Raw genomic sequence first — 17,435 nt, forward strand, 5'->3', positions numbered from 1 at the left:
AAGGTCGCTATCTTCTGATAGTCAATGCCCAACTGTCTCACTTCTTAGAACAAAACAACATACTTGACGCCTCCCAGTCTGGATTCTGCAAGAACCACAGCACTGAGACCGCCCTCATCGCCTCTCCGCAGCTTTTGACACTGTATGCCACCAGACCCTCCGTGCACGCCTTTTTAATGCCGGAATTCGACACAAGGCCCTGGACTGGCTTACCTCCTCCATCGCCGAAAGAACCCAAAGAGTTCGCCTCCCTTCCGGTCTCCAGCCACCAAGATCATCTGCAGGGTCCCCCAAGGATCCTCCCTCAGCCCCACCCTCTTCAACATCTACATAGCCCCCCTCGCCAACATCCTCCACCCCCACGGAATCACCATCATCTCTTATGCAGACGACACCCAGCTCCTCATCTCCCTCACCAAGAACCCAGCTACCGGCAAGATAAACCTGCACGCCGGACTCCTTGACATCGCCAAATGGATGACAGCAAACCACCTCAAACTTAACTCAAACAAAACAGAAATCATCATCTTCGGCCCCAACAAGACAGCATGGGAAGACTCCTGGCGGCCCACCACCCTCAGACCACCCCCAACACCCACCACCCACGCATGCAACCTTGGCATCGTTCTAGACTCATCTCTCTCCATGGCTCAGCAAATCAACACCATATCGTCCTCCTGCTTCATCACCCTTCACATGCTACGCAAGACTTTCAAATGGATTCCTTTAGAAACAAAAACGATCAACCATGCCCACATCAGCAGCAGACTGGACTACAGCAACACCCTCTAAGCAGGGACCACAGCCAAACTTCAAAGAAAACTGCAGCGAATTCAAAACGCAGCCGCACGTCTTATCCTCATCTCCCTAGCCAAAAAACACATATCCACCCATCTCAGATCCCTACCCTGGCTGCCCATCAGCAAAAGGATCATCTTCAAAGTCCTCGTCCATGCTCACAAAGTCCTCCACAACACTGAACCAGCCTACCTCAACAAACGAGTAAACTTCCACATACCAACTCGACAGCTCTACGCCACTGATCTCGCCCTCGCCACAGTCCCCCGCATCCAACTCACCACCTCTGGCGGCAGATCCTTCTCCCACCTTGCCGCCGAGACCTGGAACTCCCTCCCCACCAACCTACGCAAGACCCAGGACCTCCTAACTTTCATAAAGTACCTCAAGACATGGCTTTTTGAGCAGTAACCCGGCAACCCCCCCACACACAGCGCCTTAAGACACTAACGGGTGAGTAGTGCACTTAAGAAATGTTTTGATTGATTGATTAACATGAAAGGAGCAGGCCTCACAGCAGTGCAAAACGAATTTAGGAGTTTTACACTACCAGGACATGTAAACTACACTAGTACATGTCCTGCCTTTTGTCCACACAGCACCCTGCCCAATGGGTTACCAAGGGCCTACCTTAAGGGTGACGTATATGTAGAAAAAGGGGGGTTTTAGGCTTGGCAAGTACTTTTAAATGCCAAGTCGAAAAAGGCAGTGAAACTGCACACACAGGCCTCGCAATGGCAGGCCTGAGACATGGTTAAGTGGCTACTTAAGTGGGTGGCACAATCAATGCTGCAGGCCCACTCGTGGCATTTAATCTACAGGCCCTGCTCACATATAGTGCACTTTACTAGGGACTTATAAGTAAATAAGCCAATTGGGTATGATCCAATGTCACCATGTTTAAAGGGAGAGAGCATATGCACTTTAGCACTGGTTAGCAGTGGTAAAGTGCACAGAGTCCTAAAACCAGCACAAATAGTGTCCAAAAATTGGAGGGAGGCAGATAAAAAGTTAGCTGTGACCACCCTAAGGCTGTCAGGTCTAACAACAGCAGCTTCTGAAGAAACAAAAACCTCGCACATGATTCTCAGATAAAGGGTTCTGTCTACAGTACCAAACAGACGTCCTGTGAGACAAAAGTTAGTTAATTTGATATGTTTTCTCCTAAGCATTTTCAGTGTAACATCAAGGGTTTGAAAGAAGAACTATAGTAAAACCTAAAGCATGTATTGATTGAACAGGAATATGGACCAAAACTATAAACAAGTCTGTCAGAATTAGAAACAAGGCTGTAAAATGTTTGATGTGTCCTGTGCTAAATGAAGCCTATGTGTTGCCTTGAATTGAGAGGGTAGCAAAACTTTCCTCGTGACCTACATGTGATTTACGAGGAAGCATTTATGTCATGAAAAAAGCATAAAAATTACCCGAAGTCCCTCTTCGAGCAGACAGCTTTATAGATGTGCATCGCGTCTGCAGGGCATAGAAGGGAACCATCCGTGAAATCGCATTGTTGCCTACTTTAAGCAACTAAAGCATCACATAATCTGGCAGAGGTCGAGCTACTTAAAGATACAAAACACAAAGAACTACCTCAATCAAGAAGTACCTCAATCACAGCGAGAGGGGCGGAGGGAGACTACTTAAATTAATCTGTACTTGGGAGATGCTCCACACAGCGACAAGGAACAGACGGCATGCCATGGGCAAACTAGAAGGCAGCAAACAAGAGTCATAATGGTGCTTGCAAATAGTAAGTGATGGGCAGGCTAAAAGCCCTTCTTTGTAGAGTTTATTTTTCCTAGATACAATAGATCGTCGCCATAGCGACAGCGCATGCGGCAGCCTGCAGGGTTGACCATTAAAAAAACATTATAGTGATCAAAGGGTGCAGGTGAAACAAAAGGTTTAACTATTGACTGTGAAATACTCTACTACTTATGCACATGTTGACCTGGACACTGTTTCAAGCTAAATCTGATTTAAAGGACTTATAAGCAGGCAGAAAAGATGTTCTGCTTTGTCAGAGACAATATGAGCAGGGAGAGAAAGTAGACTGGCTGTTTGCCTCACATCTACGCAAGTAAAATCTAGCTGAGCATTCCTGGGCTTTCACGTTAGTACAGTGGACTTATAGACATACCCATAGGAAATCACTGACTAATTTTGGAAATTTTACGAGACTTTATATACTTTATATACTCAGATGAAAACGGTTCTTTATAAAATCTGCATGTACCACAGCTGACTAAAAGTCAAACTGATATATTTGAGGGGGCCTTCTCAGAGGAGGAAACTGCAGCAGCAAATGGCAGCATGGCCACCAACAAGGCGATAGGAGATGAAAGATACCCTATGGAATTTTATAAAATAACAATATGCTTGCACCATATAGCCCTTAAGATTGACCATCTGTGAGATTAATTGACCAGAGCCCGAATTACAGTAATTCCTAAACAGGGCAAATAATTAATGGACTGCTCCAGTCGCTGGTCTATTTTACTAATTAATGCAGATATTAAAATCCCGGCCAAAATGATAGTGAACCGTTTAAAGCTTGTTATCCCCTCGTTAATATACCCAATGCGATAGGCTTCATCCCCTGGCCATCATTTCAAAACCATCTGTGAACTCTTTCTCACATCATTTGACAAGTTAAAGATGACCAAGAGGAGAAAATCATATTTTAATTAGATGCCAAGAAGTTGGTCAACAGAGTGGAATGGGGCTACCTGTTTCAAAAGATGGTATGAATGGGGCTAGAATCGAATTTTATGACACTGACTAAAGGATATGCCTTAATTCAACAGCTTTGGCCAACTATGAGAGATATGGCTTGCCAATTTCTAAAATCCACAGGGGAACCAGACAAGGGTATCCCTTGTGTCCACTATCATTTCTCCTGGCCCTGGTACCACTGGCTGTAATAAGAGGTTGACTGGATTCAGGGGTAAGGACGCCACCCCCAAAACATAGTTAGAAAACATGTGTGGTATGGGCTCCCACGAGAATTTAATCTCCAAAATGAATGACAGGCTACAGCAATTTGAGGAAGTCTGGAGGATGTTTGTCCATTATCATCAGGACAGGCTACTGATTACTCTCAGTTAAGAAAATTCAAGTACAATTCCCGGGTTGTGGTTTGCTTCCCTCCCTCTATTCCACTATATCGTTTGACAAGCCCACCTTCTGTCAACTATTTTAGTACCCTTTTCAAACTTGCTGACTATCACTTGGAAATATAGAGTTTATTGTTTATTGCTTGCTGAGATGTGCCTGATAGGTGATGGGTGATAGGACAGAAGGAAGTATTATTCATATACATTGGTTTGGGAATCATGGTTTGTCACTGTTTAATTTAGTTATAAATTAAATGGTTGCTTGGGTATTATTGGCTTTTGGCCAAGGTGCAACTCATTATTGGTATGCAGAATGTACAATGCCCTGTTTTTATTCTGTATGTTGTAAGAGTGCACTATATGTATGTATTTGATGAAAAGTCAATAAAGAGATCAAACAACAAAAATAATGATTCTCTGACAATTTTATCATTGTCAACAATGCATTTCAAGTTCAGTACAATATCGGAATGAGTCTTTTTTCTATATTTAATATGCTATAAGTGCAGTCTCTGAACCAGCCAAAAGAGCATCCATCATCATCATCATCATTAACATCTGAAACAAAAGCTTCAATTCACCTAGTACTTGAAATATGACCAATCCTCTCCATGGTAATCAATTCGACTCCCACAGACACATAGGACAACATTAAGAAAAATGTGGAGGGGGCCCTTGTGGGGACAGATGCCCTCTTTACAGCAGCAGCAACATTTGGTAGTGCCCCTGCCCTTCTGGGGCATCACAAGATGCAATATGCTAATTTTCCTAGACCACCTAAGAAAATTCTGAGACACTTCCTGCTCTGAGGCATGAATATCTTATGAGCAAGTTTGTAGTTTTCTTTTTATTTTGAAGGGATCCCCAATTCCACATGCGGCACCAACATCCTGGTGGTTTTCAATGCTTCTGTGCCCCTTGCTGACTCCCCACACTTGATATTGCTTTATGATGAAGCCTAGGAGCTGGTTCGGTATTCTGCTCCCCAAGAAAGCATTTCAGACTTGTTGCAGAGAGATTCCTCCTTCTTCATTCCCCATGAAGGTTTTCCTTTTTTTCTTTTCTCCCCCATCAGCTTCTGTGGAGATGTGGACTCCTTGGAATGAAACAATTTGCAGGAGGGTGCTCCAGCCACTCCCCCTCAAGATGCCATGCTTGTTTTCACATGCCAACCCCCTCGGGCCTTAGCCTTCACCAGGAGTATTATGAAAGTTTCACAAGCTGAGCACTATCCATGACTGACAGTGCCCCCCCGTGGACTAAATATTTTTTCTCCTTTTCTCTGGCCCATTGGGCTGATTAAGATGATTGCGGTGTCCTTTTACTCCTTGCAGTCAGCTCTAGCCACCAGAAGGGCTCTCTTCTGGCCTCATGGCCTCTAGATTTTTATAGCATTTGGAGAGCATGTTTTCTTAGTTCTTCCTTCTCAGGACCTGTCCTCTGTCCAGCATTTGGTGTAGCTTGTGGCCTTCAGCAGCATCCTACTATCTACAAAGCAGAATGCCCTCTATGCCTGAACTCTTCAAATCCCATAGCCTCATTGGCCACTTGAAAGGCACCCATATGATAGCAGACCTCACAAGGTGACCTTCTGATGCTCTGATGAAGGTTACCCTTCTGTGCAGGCCCAGTCCAAGAGGTTCTGAAAGAATCCATCTCAGCCAGGGTCTCCCAACAGGCCCACCCCCCTTCTGCCCCTCAAGGGGTGTAAGGAGTTCAGTGCCACCGGTCCTAGAGATCTGAATCCACAAGGTTCCATCTAGGTTACGTTCAGGGAAATCCTGTACCATTGACAGGGGTTTGATCTTCTTCAGGGTCATGTGAAATCCATCTTCTGGCTCTCCCATGTACAGAGTTTTTTATGTGGGCGTGGACTGTTTAATCTCTGCCTAATCCTGGCATGATGCATCATCACACCACCACTGTTCCAACCCTCCTGCAGAGCATTTTGGGACATTCCCAGATGGTGACTTGTAGTGGTCTGTTGAAATATCTTCTATGAGAGCCTAAGACTCACCCATCATTTCATAAACTAAATGGTTTCTTCCAACCAAAAGTAGGGAATCCAATTATGAGTTAAGTCACTGAAATATGACTAATTCTCAAGAGCCAGAAAGGGTACATGATTCATACCACACCTCAATCTAGGCCTAAGTGAGGCAAAAGTGTACTTTGACACAGTTTCACCCATAATGTATAATTCAGTAAAGCAGCCACTATTTTTAGTTAAGCACTAGAGACCTACACTTTTTTTATTGAACATGTTTGCCATATAACAAAAACAGAAGTAATCCATCTAGTAGTATAGGCAGCAAGTAGTTTACATTCAAAGAGAATGGTTTAAACATCAACAGCATTACATAGATCACCATACAGTTCCCATCTCTGCCTGAGGTTGGCTTCCCAGTGTGTCAGCAAAAGATATTATAAAACTGTTGTGGGAGTCAGCAGATAAGTTACGAGCAGGCTCTATATGTCCTTGGGTCGTGATGTCAGCGGTAATTCCTCCACTTATATTTCTAGCTGCTCTTTACAGACACCATGTCCTAATTCTGCCCTTTTGTAAAGTATAGTTTTAGGGGGTTGTATGACGGAACCATGCATGCAATTACCACACATGCCTTTACAATGTGGTCAAAACAATGCATGTGTCATTACCACACATGCATTGCTTGTGTCATTCTGTTGCTATATGAGTCCTGATTTCCAGTTCTGGACAATACAATCAAATCTCTAAAGGTCTTAATACCCACAATAAGATCAATTATAGTTACCCTTGTTACTATTCAGTTTCAATATCCTTCTAAATGAAAAAAACACTTTGAATATCTCAAAGCAAGTCGTGCACAGATAAATTGCCTTTACACTGTCTTTTTAATATGTTCATGAGTACTCAAAATTTAAATGAATAGAGGGACACTTATGAATTTGACTGCAAATTATAAAGATCTTGATCAATGCATCCTTTGATATTCACAGGAAGTTGCACCTACGTGGGGAGTTTAAGTGCCTTGCCTCATTTATCTGTTGGCAGGCCATCAACCAATAGTTGAACTGGTGGAGGCACTGCCTCAACCACTCCAGTTGTAGATAGTCCACCATAATTTGAGATTTTGCACCAAAGTGGGTCCAGAATCCAGAGAAGAAGCCCATTTAATGAAAAAAAAAACATTGGGCCTGACGAAGAGTTTGGTGGATGGATAACTCTGTCACAGACATGACAGATATCCAGCCACCTTTCTACAAGTGAATTATATCCTATGGCACTTGGTTTAAGGCAGTCAAGGTGTCCCTCATGTTTTTGATGGAATAACCCATCTGCCAAATTCTAAATCAGGCCCATTGACAGTAGGTCTGCCATAGCATAGCAGCATAGCACAGGAGTCAGCACTTTTTTTCAAAGACAGGTCCTGAAAGTAATACTGACACATGGATGTTTTCTTCCCGAAGTGCATATCTTTTTTGAGGATTTCTTTTCTGGGGCCAGCATAGTGCTCATGGGGAATCCAAATGGAAAAACAGTGGACATGGTGTAAATAGTGAAGGCCTAGAGATGGAGTCTTCACACCTATTTGCCCTGCTGACATGGTCACATCAAGACAGTGACAATGTGGGTTCTGCTACTGGAATCTTTTTCACATATAAATGACCAGAGAATGTAAGGGGTGGGTGAATGATATATTTTTCAATTTGTGCTTAATGTCCTTTTAGTGCCTACTCCAACTGAACCTCCAGTTATGTAATGCAATTGCCTTGTTTTCTAGTCAAAATAACTTGCATATCACATATGGAAATATGAGAAATCCACTTACCTTTGGGTAAGGAATAGTTATTGTCCTTGGATACTGCTCGTCACCATAAAAAGAATATTCAATAACTGGTATACCAGTATCATTAAACTCCACGTATGCTACAAATCTTCCATTTGGAGACCACCACAGAGCGAACTTTGTGCCAAGCATTTCCTCTGTAAAAAGGGAACAATGTACTCATTCATATTAGGTCAATAAAATTACCTTGTCATTGTTGTATGGAAGCACAACATTTCCTGGATTACTACACACTCGGGAGGTATCCTGTAATCTTCTTAGGTATTACAAGAGAGCCATCAGTGGTTCTATTTATTGCAATGATTAAATGACAGCTAGCCAGTGTTTACAGGCATTTTAAATGGAAATGCTATATGGCATCTGACATTTTTTCATCACTGTGAAAGCATTGCAAATATTGAAATGTCTTGGGACAGAATATGCGGTGATGTCACATGATGTGTCAACACTTCCATAAGGTAAAACAGTTCTAAATGTGAAGTACAATAAAAACAATGAACCTAATTAGCAAACTGCATTTTGTAGTATGTCCAATATACTAAAATAGCACTACTCATTCTACAATGTACTACAAAATGAAATTCACAAACCTATGGCTACCTCTCCTATTTTTTCTGTCCACAAATCTCCATCTTGGTGACTGAGATCTCTGCACTAGTAGGTAAATACATTAGAAGTTAATGTCTGTGGGACCAGGTGGAGTGGTGGGAAAATGGGAAATAAATGCTACAAAATAGGAGGGGGTTGGGAAATTTAAGGAGGGTTCTGAGATGAACATACTAATACAAAACGCAAATCCACAGATTTGTAACACAACTGCAATTCACAAAATAAACTTCTACAGTTACAACAGCCCTCAAAACAGGCTCCAATGTACTAAGATCAACCTTAGAGTCAGCCACCACAAATGGCATACATGTAGTACTATAACACACTCCCATCGAAGTAAAACAGAGGGGATTATATTTATTTTATTATCAGATACATATTTAATTTGCTAAGTTAATTTGCTATAAAATTTAATTTTATTTATAAATATGAAAATTATTTTATTTAATGCCTTAACCATATTTCAGAGGACTGGAAACACGCCCTCTCCTGAAGAAACCTTTGGCCGGCCCATCAGAACTAAAGAATCTCCAGCCCATCTCGCTGCTACCCCACCCGCCAAAGTACTGGAGAAAGCAAACTATGCACAACTATGGAATTTCTTAAAGGCCAACAACTCCCTGGACAGCTCCCAGTCTGGCTTCCGCAGCAACCACAGCATGGAGACATCCCTCCTGGCAGCCACCGACAACATTCGATTACTCCTAGACCACGGCCACACCGCAGAGCTCATATTCCTTGACATCTCAGCAGCCTTCGACACGGTTTTCCACAGCACTCTACGCACCAGACTCCGTGACATAGGAATCTGTGAAAGAGCCCTGGAATGGATCCACTCCTTACTCCCTGGGAGGTCTCAAAGGGTCAGACTCCCGCCTTACACATCAAGACCCAGAGGATTCAACTGCAGAGTCCCCCAAGGATCCTCACTGAGTCCCACACTGTTCAACGTATACATGGCCACTCTCGCAGCCCTCATCAGAAGCCAAGGTATGCACATCATGCAATATGCCAATGACACACAACTCATAATTTCCCTCACCGAAGACCCTGACTCGGTCAAAAGGAACTTCTACTCAGGAATGGAAGCCGTCAGCACCTGGATAAGAGCACACTCTGCAAACTTTGGAACATCTTCAAGTGCATCCTGGCAGACTGTCGCAGGACAGTCACCCACACCTTAGTCACAAGCAAGCTCGACTACGGCAAAGCCATCTTAACAGGCACCTCGAATAGAAACATCAAAAAACTACAACTCATCCAGAATGTCGCCGCCAGACTCATCCTGGACCCCCAATGCTGAGAACATATCTCCCAACACATGAGGACCCTCCATTGGCTCTCGGTTGAGAACTGAATCATCTTCAAACTACCCACCCACAAGCACAAGGCCATACACAATGCAGGGCTAGCCTACCTGAAGTACTGTGTCTTCTTTCACACCCCAGCCAGATCCCTCAGCTCTGCCCAGATGGCCCTGGCCATCATCCCTTGCAGTCGTACAACCACCGCCGGAGAACGATCCTTCACCAACATTGCAGCAAAGAGCTTGTACAACCTCCCCCTGCAACTCAGACAAAGCCCATCACTCACTATCTTCAGGGGGAACCCTCATGGGTGAGTCACCACGCTTTACAAAAACTGATTGATTGATTCTTTTAAAATAATAAACTTAATTAAATTCCCTATATTTCCCCACAGCGAGATATCCACCTATTTCGCCAAAGTCTCCACCAACAGATGAAACGTTAGTAGTAACTTTGCACCCATATATTCTATTGTAGGAGGTTCGACCCCCTCATTTACAGGAGTGGGTAAAAGTAAATGTACACCTAGGTGTAAACCTCCACTCAATAATGATGAATAGCAAAAAGTGTAGAGTTACTCCTTGGTGTAGGGTTAAATATACATGAGTAAATATACATGTGTATATTTACATTAGTGAATCGGGCCCAACATCTCATTTTCATGTGACTACCATTCAGAACTGTGTGTCTGCGAAACAGTACTTAGCAGTATAACAGTAGTAGATTTGAATGGTCTGACATGTCAATCCATTACTCTTCTACATTTAGTAAGGATGAAATAAAGTGAAAACATTCCACTCCTATCTGTGACCTGTAAGGGTAGAGGAGAGGATAGCCATGAAATCCCTAAACACCACTACCAGAAAGGCTCAAGAACGCCTGAATGAAGTACCTATGGTGCATTCATATGCCCATGCTAAATACTCATTTATAAGGAGATGCTTCCAATAGTGAGCAGCCATAAATTATTGCAGTTCAAATTCCATGGACAGTGGTTAATTATTCAGTATTTATTTTGGTTTTATATGTCTTTGAAAGCAGAGCTTGAGTTAAGATGTAGTAATTCATTAGCAAAATATCTTGTCAGTTAAGACATGGAATTTGTTTGGATCACCAGGGAAATGTTCAAGTTGTAATTTCTTTCTGAAGGGGTACCATCAAATTGTAGGTTCTCATCTCCCATCGCTCATTTGTAGTAGCAGAACAACTCATTTCTGTGACTAAACATATTTCCTTAGTAGTTGTTTTACTGTCAACACATTATACTGTCTTCTAAATACAACTGTGTTTTTGCAGTCTAATGGGATCCAATTGAGAAGGGTATTCATAATTTCTAGCCCTACAAATTGTCAAGGGCTGAGGGGCACCCTAGCTCACTTGACTGTAAGTGGTGCCTTCACTAGGAAAGATTTTTGCCTTTAAACTACGCCTCAATAATTTTGGCTGTGTCTTGATAATATAGACCTCTATATTTATGAATCAACTCTTGCGAGCTTTCAGTATTGGAATAACTTTCATCTGTATATGGAAAACCTAAAATGTTTACTATTGCATTTTTAGGAACTCTAGTTTTAGATAGGTGCTGTGAAATGATTATCCGGTGGAGGGGTACTAGTTACTCCGGGGAAGAATCAAAGAGTGATTATAAGTATGATGCTTAGGTTCCAAAGAGAAATGATGAATTATCAGCACAATAGGTAATTCTACTTCCAGTTCCCTTTCAATTACTCATATCCCCCCAATTTTTCTCCTAGATATTCTCTGGCAGGAAAACACAAGTCTTTCATTAAATTGTAGACTCTGCAATTGCTGAGGGCCCAATAATGCGAGTTACCTACCCGAAAGATGCCCAACTATCAACGTCGTCAGTATATAATGACCCTGCAGGTACATACTACTCCATTTAAATTTTGCTTGAGATACTACTTTTGGCATTTAAGGGGTGATGGTAAAAATACACATAAGCCCGTCTTCCTGTTTTTTGGCTCTGTTATGACATCATCTTTAACTATTGAACCTGTTCATTAGTTGTTTCCATTTACTGTCTTCGAGGATATATGCTATATAATTTAGCTAATTCTGTGATATCTGTCTGTATCCAGTTTCCAAGAGCTGCCATCCAGAGGTGGGGAACATTTATGATGTTGAGCCCTCTCCCCTGCCCAGAGATTTTACTGTTTTAACATAAGAGCACTCTCAAACAAAGCAAAGGCTTTTTGATCAGTATCATGTAACAAAGAAAAGGCCAGACAACCAGTCACAACATAGTCTAAGACTGCCGCTCCCCTGGATGATTTATGTGTATATTGTGCTCGTGAATCTGAGGTAAGTCTACCATTCACAATGATACAATTGCTCATCTTCAGTTGCTCAAGGAAGAGCTTCCCTCTCTTATCAGTTCTTATTTTATGGGGGAAAACACATGGGGGGATTCAATAAGCGTCCACTCTTTCCTCATCCCAAAATTGGAGGAGGGCTAGACTTAAGACTTTAGTTTAGGTCCCCAAACAGAATAATTTGAGGTGCAGGCTTCCTATCACAGAATTTATTAATAACTAAAAATACCTGATCTAGGAGGACATCATGTGAGGTGCCAGGAGGAATATAAGCATTTACCAACAACAAGGGAGCCCCCGGGCAGGCACCCCTCCTACACTGTACACAATGATAGCCATAACCAGGCTGCAAGGGTCTCTAAAACATTCATAATGCCATTTGAGCCTATTAGTCAACAGGCACCTCTCCTGGAGCGGGTAGCATTGCAATAAAACAAACAATAATTCTCACACAAGAGCTCCCCATCACACCAAGTCTCTTGCAGGCAAATTACATCTATGTTTCATGAATTCAGAAAATCCAATTTCTCCCTATTATTTCCTGTGCCAGCAAAATTCCAGGAAATGACGGTAAGCTTGTTGCTAATTTAATAATTCTGATGGGCAAGACATTAAGTAAGAACTACTTAAAACACCCGGTAAACAATTCCAGGAGTAAGTGCCAGCACTTGACTCTTCATGTGGACAATTCAGAGGTACCTTAAATGTCACCCTCCTGCCAAGGCTTTTGGTCACCATTGACCTAGAGGGGGACTATTGATATGGCATAAGGGTTAAGGGGTGAAGATCCACCCACTAGCCCCCTCCCGGACTAATTGCACGTTCCAACTAACAGGATGCCTATCTTCCCAAATATTGGAACACACATCAATACCTTTGCAATGCAACTGCTCTAAATTATTTAAAACTTTGTTAACTATAAGTTTCAAATAAAAAGTCACCCTTGTTTTGGAACCATGGCCCAAGTCCTTCAGAGATACCAAATGAATGTCACTGCTTTCAATTAACCTAAGGTGAGTCTATCTTGGAGAAACATTTTAAAAGAAAATATTGGTTCAAGATTAAGGGGGTCATTACAATCCCCGGTGGTTTAGACCGCCATGCCGGCAGCGGGTGCATGTAATGGAGACAGTGAGGGCGGCGGCCCTCCACCACCAGGCTGCCGTCAACAGGCAGCCTGACGGTGGAGGGAATCATTTTCAGTCAAGACAGCACTGCAAGTAGTGCTGCCCCTGGGGTAATAATCCCTTTTTCCGCCAGCCTTTCCCTGGCGGGTCCCCCAGCCATTAAAAAAGGCTAGTGGAAGTGGTGCTCCGGGGCCCCCGTGCAGTTACCCATCGCGCAGGTCACTGCCTGCACCCGCCTCACACTAACATTGGCGGCGGCTCCATTTGGAGCCGCTGTCAATGTTACAGCCCTGTTCCCCACTGGGCTGGCGGGCAGAAACACTGTTTACGCCTGCCGGCCCAGCTGGGAATACATTATATGGCCGGAGGGAGGGTAGTTGCGCTGGCAGTCTTCTATTGACCGCCAGCGCAGATCTCGGCGTTATGAGGGCCTAAATCTGTATCAAAAAGAGGGATAAAATCTAAGGTGAAAGTGTCCGCATTGTCAGCCTCTGCTTCTTTCCCGCAGAGGGCAGCCGTTCTGACCGGAGCTTATGCCATGTTGGATCCACAAATGATTGAGCCAGGGGGTTCAAAGGCAATGTGCTCGAATGTAATGATAACATATTATGATCCATGGTTAATCCATCTTTTCCTATTCCATGTGAGGGACTTAAAGGGACATCTAATGCTCCGGTTTCTAGGTTGGCAAGATGGTGGTTTTGAAAGGGTTCTTCCAATGTTTGAAATTCTTGGGGAGAGGGGGAATCATCTGTAAATCTCACTTTTCTCTGACCTTTTTTGGCAATTCTATGATTCTGTTTCTTTGCCCCCTTCAATTTTTCTTTTTATTCATAGGCTTTTGCATCAGCGAATAAGATTCTCCAATCACGGTATCCACCTTAGGGCGAGCCTTAAAGATTGGAAATACTTCCTGTTCACACTTTGGGACTCACAATTGAGTCTCCTCTCTGGTGGAAAGTCATTCAATACAAATCTAATAGAATCTACTGGGATCTCAACCTGGGGTAAGTTCATATGTGGCTCCTTAACCTGTGACTTCCCGGCCTGAGAGCAAAAGTCAGTCCCAGACTGGACAACCTTGTTCCCTAACACACAAGGCTGTGGTAAAGCTCCTTCTGATAGTGGGGTGCAGTGACCTCCTTTATCGCTGATCATTTCTTTCAAAATGGCTGTTACTGTATCAAAAATACAATCAGATCCCCCAACAATTCTTTCTAATAAAGTTAGAATAGAAGAGAGAAGTCTCTCTAAACTAAGAAGAGAGACAGAGACCTGTATATTTTGATCCTGGGGATTACTTGGGAGATTATCACTTATGCCCAAATCGGGAGTAGCTGAATTAAGTGAATACAATGAGGTACGATTTGAAGGGGTACTACTAATCTTTTGATCAGTAGTATAAATATCAACATGCCACAGTTGAAAGCCAACAAAGCGCACAGAAATTTAGAAATACTTTTTGACAGTTCAATTACTCATTTCATTCCTACTCACAGAACAGCATTTTGGTTGGAAATCACACTTAGGGCCCAATTCATAAAGGTAAACTTAGACCTGAAGTGTAAATTAAAATCTGAAGTCTAACTTCACCTTTGTGAATTGGGACGTTAGACTTCAGAACTAAACTGTGGGGCATATTTATGAGAAGTGTAGCGAAACTTGAGAGGGCCCCATGAAAAGTACATGAAGGGGCCCTTATTCCGCTCTCACTCAGGAGCATTCAGGCCAGGTACTGTCCTGAGGGGCCCCCAGAACTGATAAAAGGGTTGTGTCACGTTTGCGCCAGTCAACCTGGTACATGAGTGACACAAACCTCTAAGTCAGATTTTTGAAGCCACACAAAGCCACTTTGCGTGGTTTTGAGTGGCTCCAAAAATCTGGAGTAAGGCAACGTAGTGCATATCGCTGCGTTTCCTTTCTCTGCCCTGGAAAGGCACTCCATGGATGTTGCATGGGTGTTCCCATGCAACTCCCATGGTTTTTGATGCATTCCCAGATTTACAAGAACATATAAACCTGGAAATGTGTCATAGAGAGAGGAATACACCTCTCAGGATTGTTTTTGTGCAGGAAGGTGTCCCTTCCTGAACAAACACAATCCTGCATGCAACAAAAGCACATTTCCACCATGGTGCACCATGGCTTCCAAAGGGCACCAGTGAGGGAAAAAGACAGGAATGAGCTGAATGCCTTTTATATTGTGCATTTCTGCCCTTTCCCAGTGGCCCAGTGAAGAGCAGCAAGTGGCTTGTTGCACTGGGCTGTACCACTATCCCATAAATATGCCCCTTTGATTTTAGGGCTGAACTCAGACTTCAGATCTAAGTTTACCTTTGTGAATTGGGCCCTCTATCTACCATCTATGATTGTTTTGGACTCAGGAAAATCATCAGCTAAGGTGGAATGGCTGATCCTTTGGCATTTGGCAGTTATGGCATTTCCTTTACCAGATGATGTCATTATAACTGAATGCTCTACTTTGTTAAAATACATAACTGCACATGCATTTCCTAAATTGTATAAAATTATAATAAATAGGTTACCTTCATACACCCAGTCAGGAATTCCATTAAATATTTTATTCTCTTCCCCATTATATGTCAATTGTATCGCTGATTCCTCTGGGTTCTGCTTATAATATATATTGTTTCCATACACGTATACCTGGCAAAGAAGGGTATTTTATTAGTACTTACAAAATATTAATCCATCATTACAGCACATTGTATTTCTAATTATGTCAATGCTATATTGTAGCCCTACGGTTCGAGTGTATCATCTCTTGTCAACATCTATAATATGTATTCCAAGAGGTTCTGCTCAGTCCAATAATCATGGGCACATGTGGCTCTCTGTTATCCCATACCCTCATTGACAAAAATAGACCCATAAAATTTATGTATTTACTGAATGATCTGAATGATCTACACTGTGTTGTATTTGAAAATTTTACATTTCTGCAAAGTCAAAAATATGAATACACTTGATTGTGCATTTCAAATTCAGTTTCTTTTTTTTTTTTAACTAAGAACCTGTGCCGGGCAGATGGCCCTCAGCTCTCTGACTCCATTGACTCACATAATGTTGCAATAATTCACAACCTCTTCAGTAGGTGAGGACTAGCAACAATAAGGCAAAAGTACGACAAGTATGGCAAGAGTAAGGCAAAAGAACCTGGTTTTAAAATTCACATTAACAAAGAAATTGGGTGGAACTAAGCATCAGCAAGTTAGCAATTCCTATCTAATGAAATGTCCGCCAAAAATGTATAGGAAACATCGAAGGAAAGCTAGGCAGAGGAAGAACTATGCAAGTGCTGGTGCGAACAGGATGACCAAACACAAATTTAGTTCAATGAATTTCCAACTTTCACAAACACGCTAATGAATTAACCTTTCACAAAAGATTTGATTATTCCTACTGTAAAAAGGACTGGTAATGGATCATCAGTCTAGGAAAAACGAAAACAGATGTAAGAGATGACAAAACCTCTTCCAAATCCTATCCCGGAAAGTCAGGAATCGTAAGGTCAAAAAATGGTATAGAAAAACCATGAAGGGTAACTGGGCAAGCAAAAGAACAGGGTTGCATATCTATGCAGACAGAGGAAAAAGAAAGATTGCATGTTAAAATATCCAACATAACATTATTATGCATCTGAAACGTCATATTCAGAATATTTATTGTGTTGATGTCACAAATTTACAGCAATTAAATAAAACAAAAACAAGTGTAGGTCCCGCGTTTGTTTTCAAAGAAGCTGCTGGGTGGGCCAGGTCCCAGGGGCATGTAAAAAATAAGAAGGTGCACAGGAGGCTGGTCTCCTGGGCTTGCAGAAGGTCCAGGAACCGCCACCTCCCTAGGGTGATTATCACATTGAATGCGGGGGCTGCATGGCCTGCCAGCAGCCCTGAGAGACTGCCACCTCCCCGGGGCTTTAAACAAAATGAATACAGGAGGGCCACATGGCCCCCCAGCAGCCCTGGGGACCACCACTTCCCTGGGGTTGTAATCATAATTAAGGGGGACCACACAGTCTCCCCTCAGAGCCCTGGGGACCACCAATTCCCTGGGTCTGAATTTAAAGTAGAAAGGTGGTCTGTCATGGACCACTAGCCCAGGAGACCCCCCCTCCCTGGGCTGTTTCACATTGGAGGGGGGATGAGCAGCCCCCCTCGAGGAGCCAATGATTGCCCTGGGGACTGTCACCCACCAGGCCTGGCTCCTGCTATATCCCAGAGTGCCCACTACGCGACATAGGTGTTTGGATGACAGCTCTCACCAATCAAAAGCAAATAAACTCAGT

At 42.9% G+C, this 17,435-nt stretch overlaps 1 protein-coding gene across 3 annotated transcripts in view; it reads right to left on the reverse strand.

Annotated features, from left to right (window-relative positions):
• LOC138284927 (prolyl endopeptidase FAP-like) overlaps positions 1-17,435 on the reverse strand; it is a 551,554-nt gene that overhangs the window by 417,309 nt on the left and 116,810 nt on the right. For all 3 annotated transcript variants that reach the window (XM_069224259.1, XM_069224257.1, XM_069224258.1), the window contains 2 exons: positions 15,673-15,793; positions 7,730-7,884 (listed from right to left, as the gene is read on the reverse strand). In XM_069224259.1, the coding sequence (XP_069080360.1) occupies positions 7,730-7,884; positions 15,673-15,793 (276 nt within the window). The remainder of the gene's footprint in view (positions 1-7,729; positions 7,885-15,672; positions 15,794-17,435) is intronic.

This window comes from Pleurodeles waltl, chromosome 3_1 (genome assembly GCF_031143425.1).
Source record: "Pleurodeles waltl isolate 20211129_DDA chromosome 3_1, aPleWal1.hap1.20221129, whole genome shotgun sequence".
In the NCBI taxonomy this organism is placed as follows: Eukaryota; Metazoa; Chordata; class Amphibia; order Caudata; family Salamandridae; genus Pleurodeles; species Pleurodeles waltl.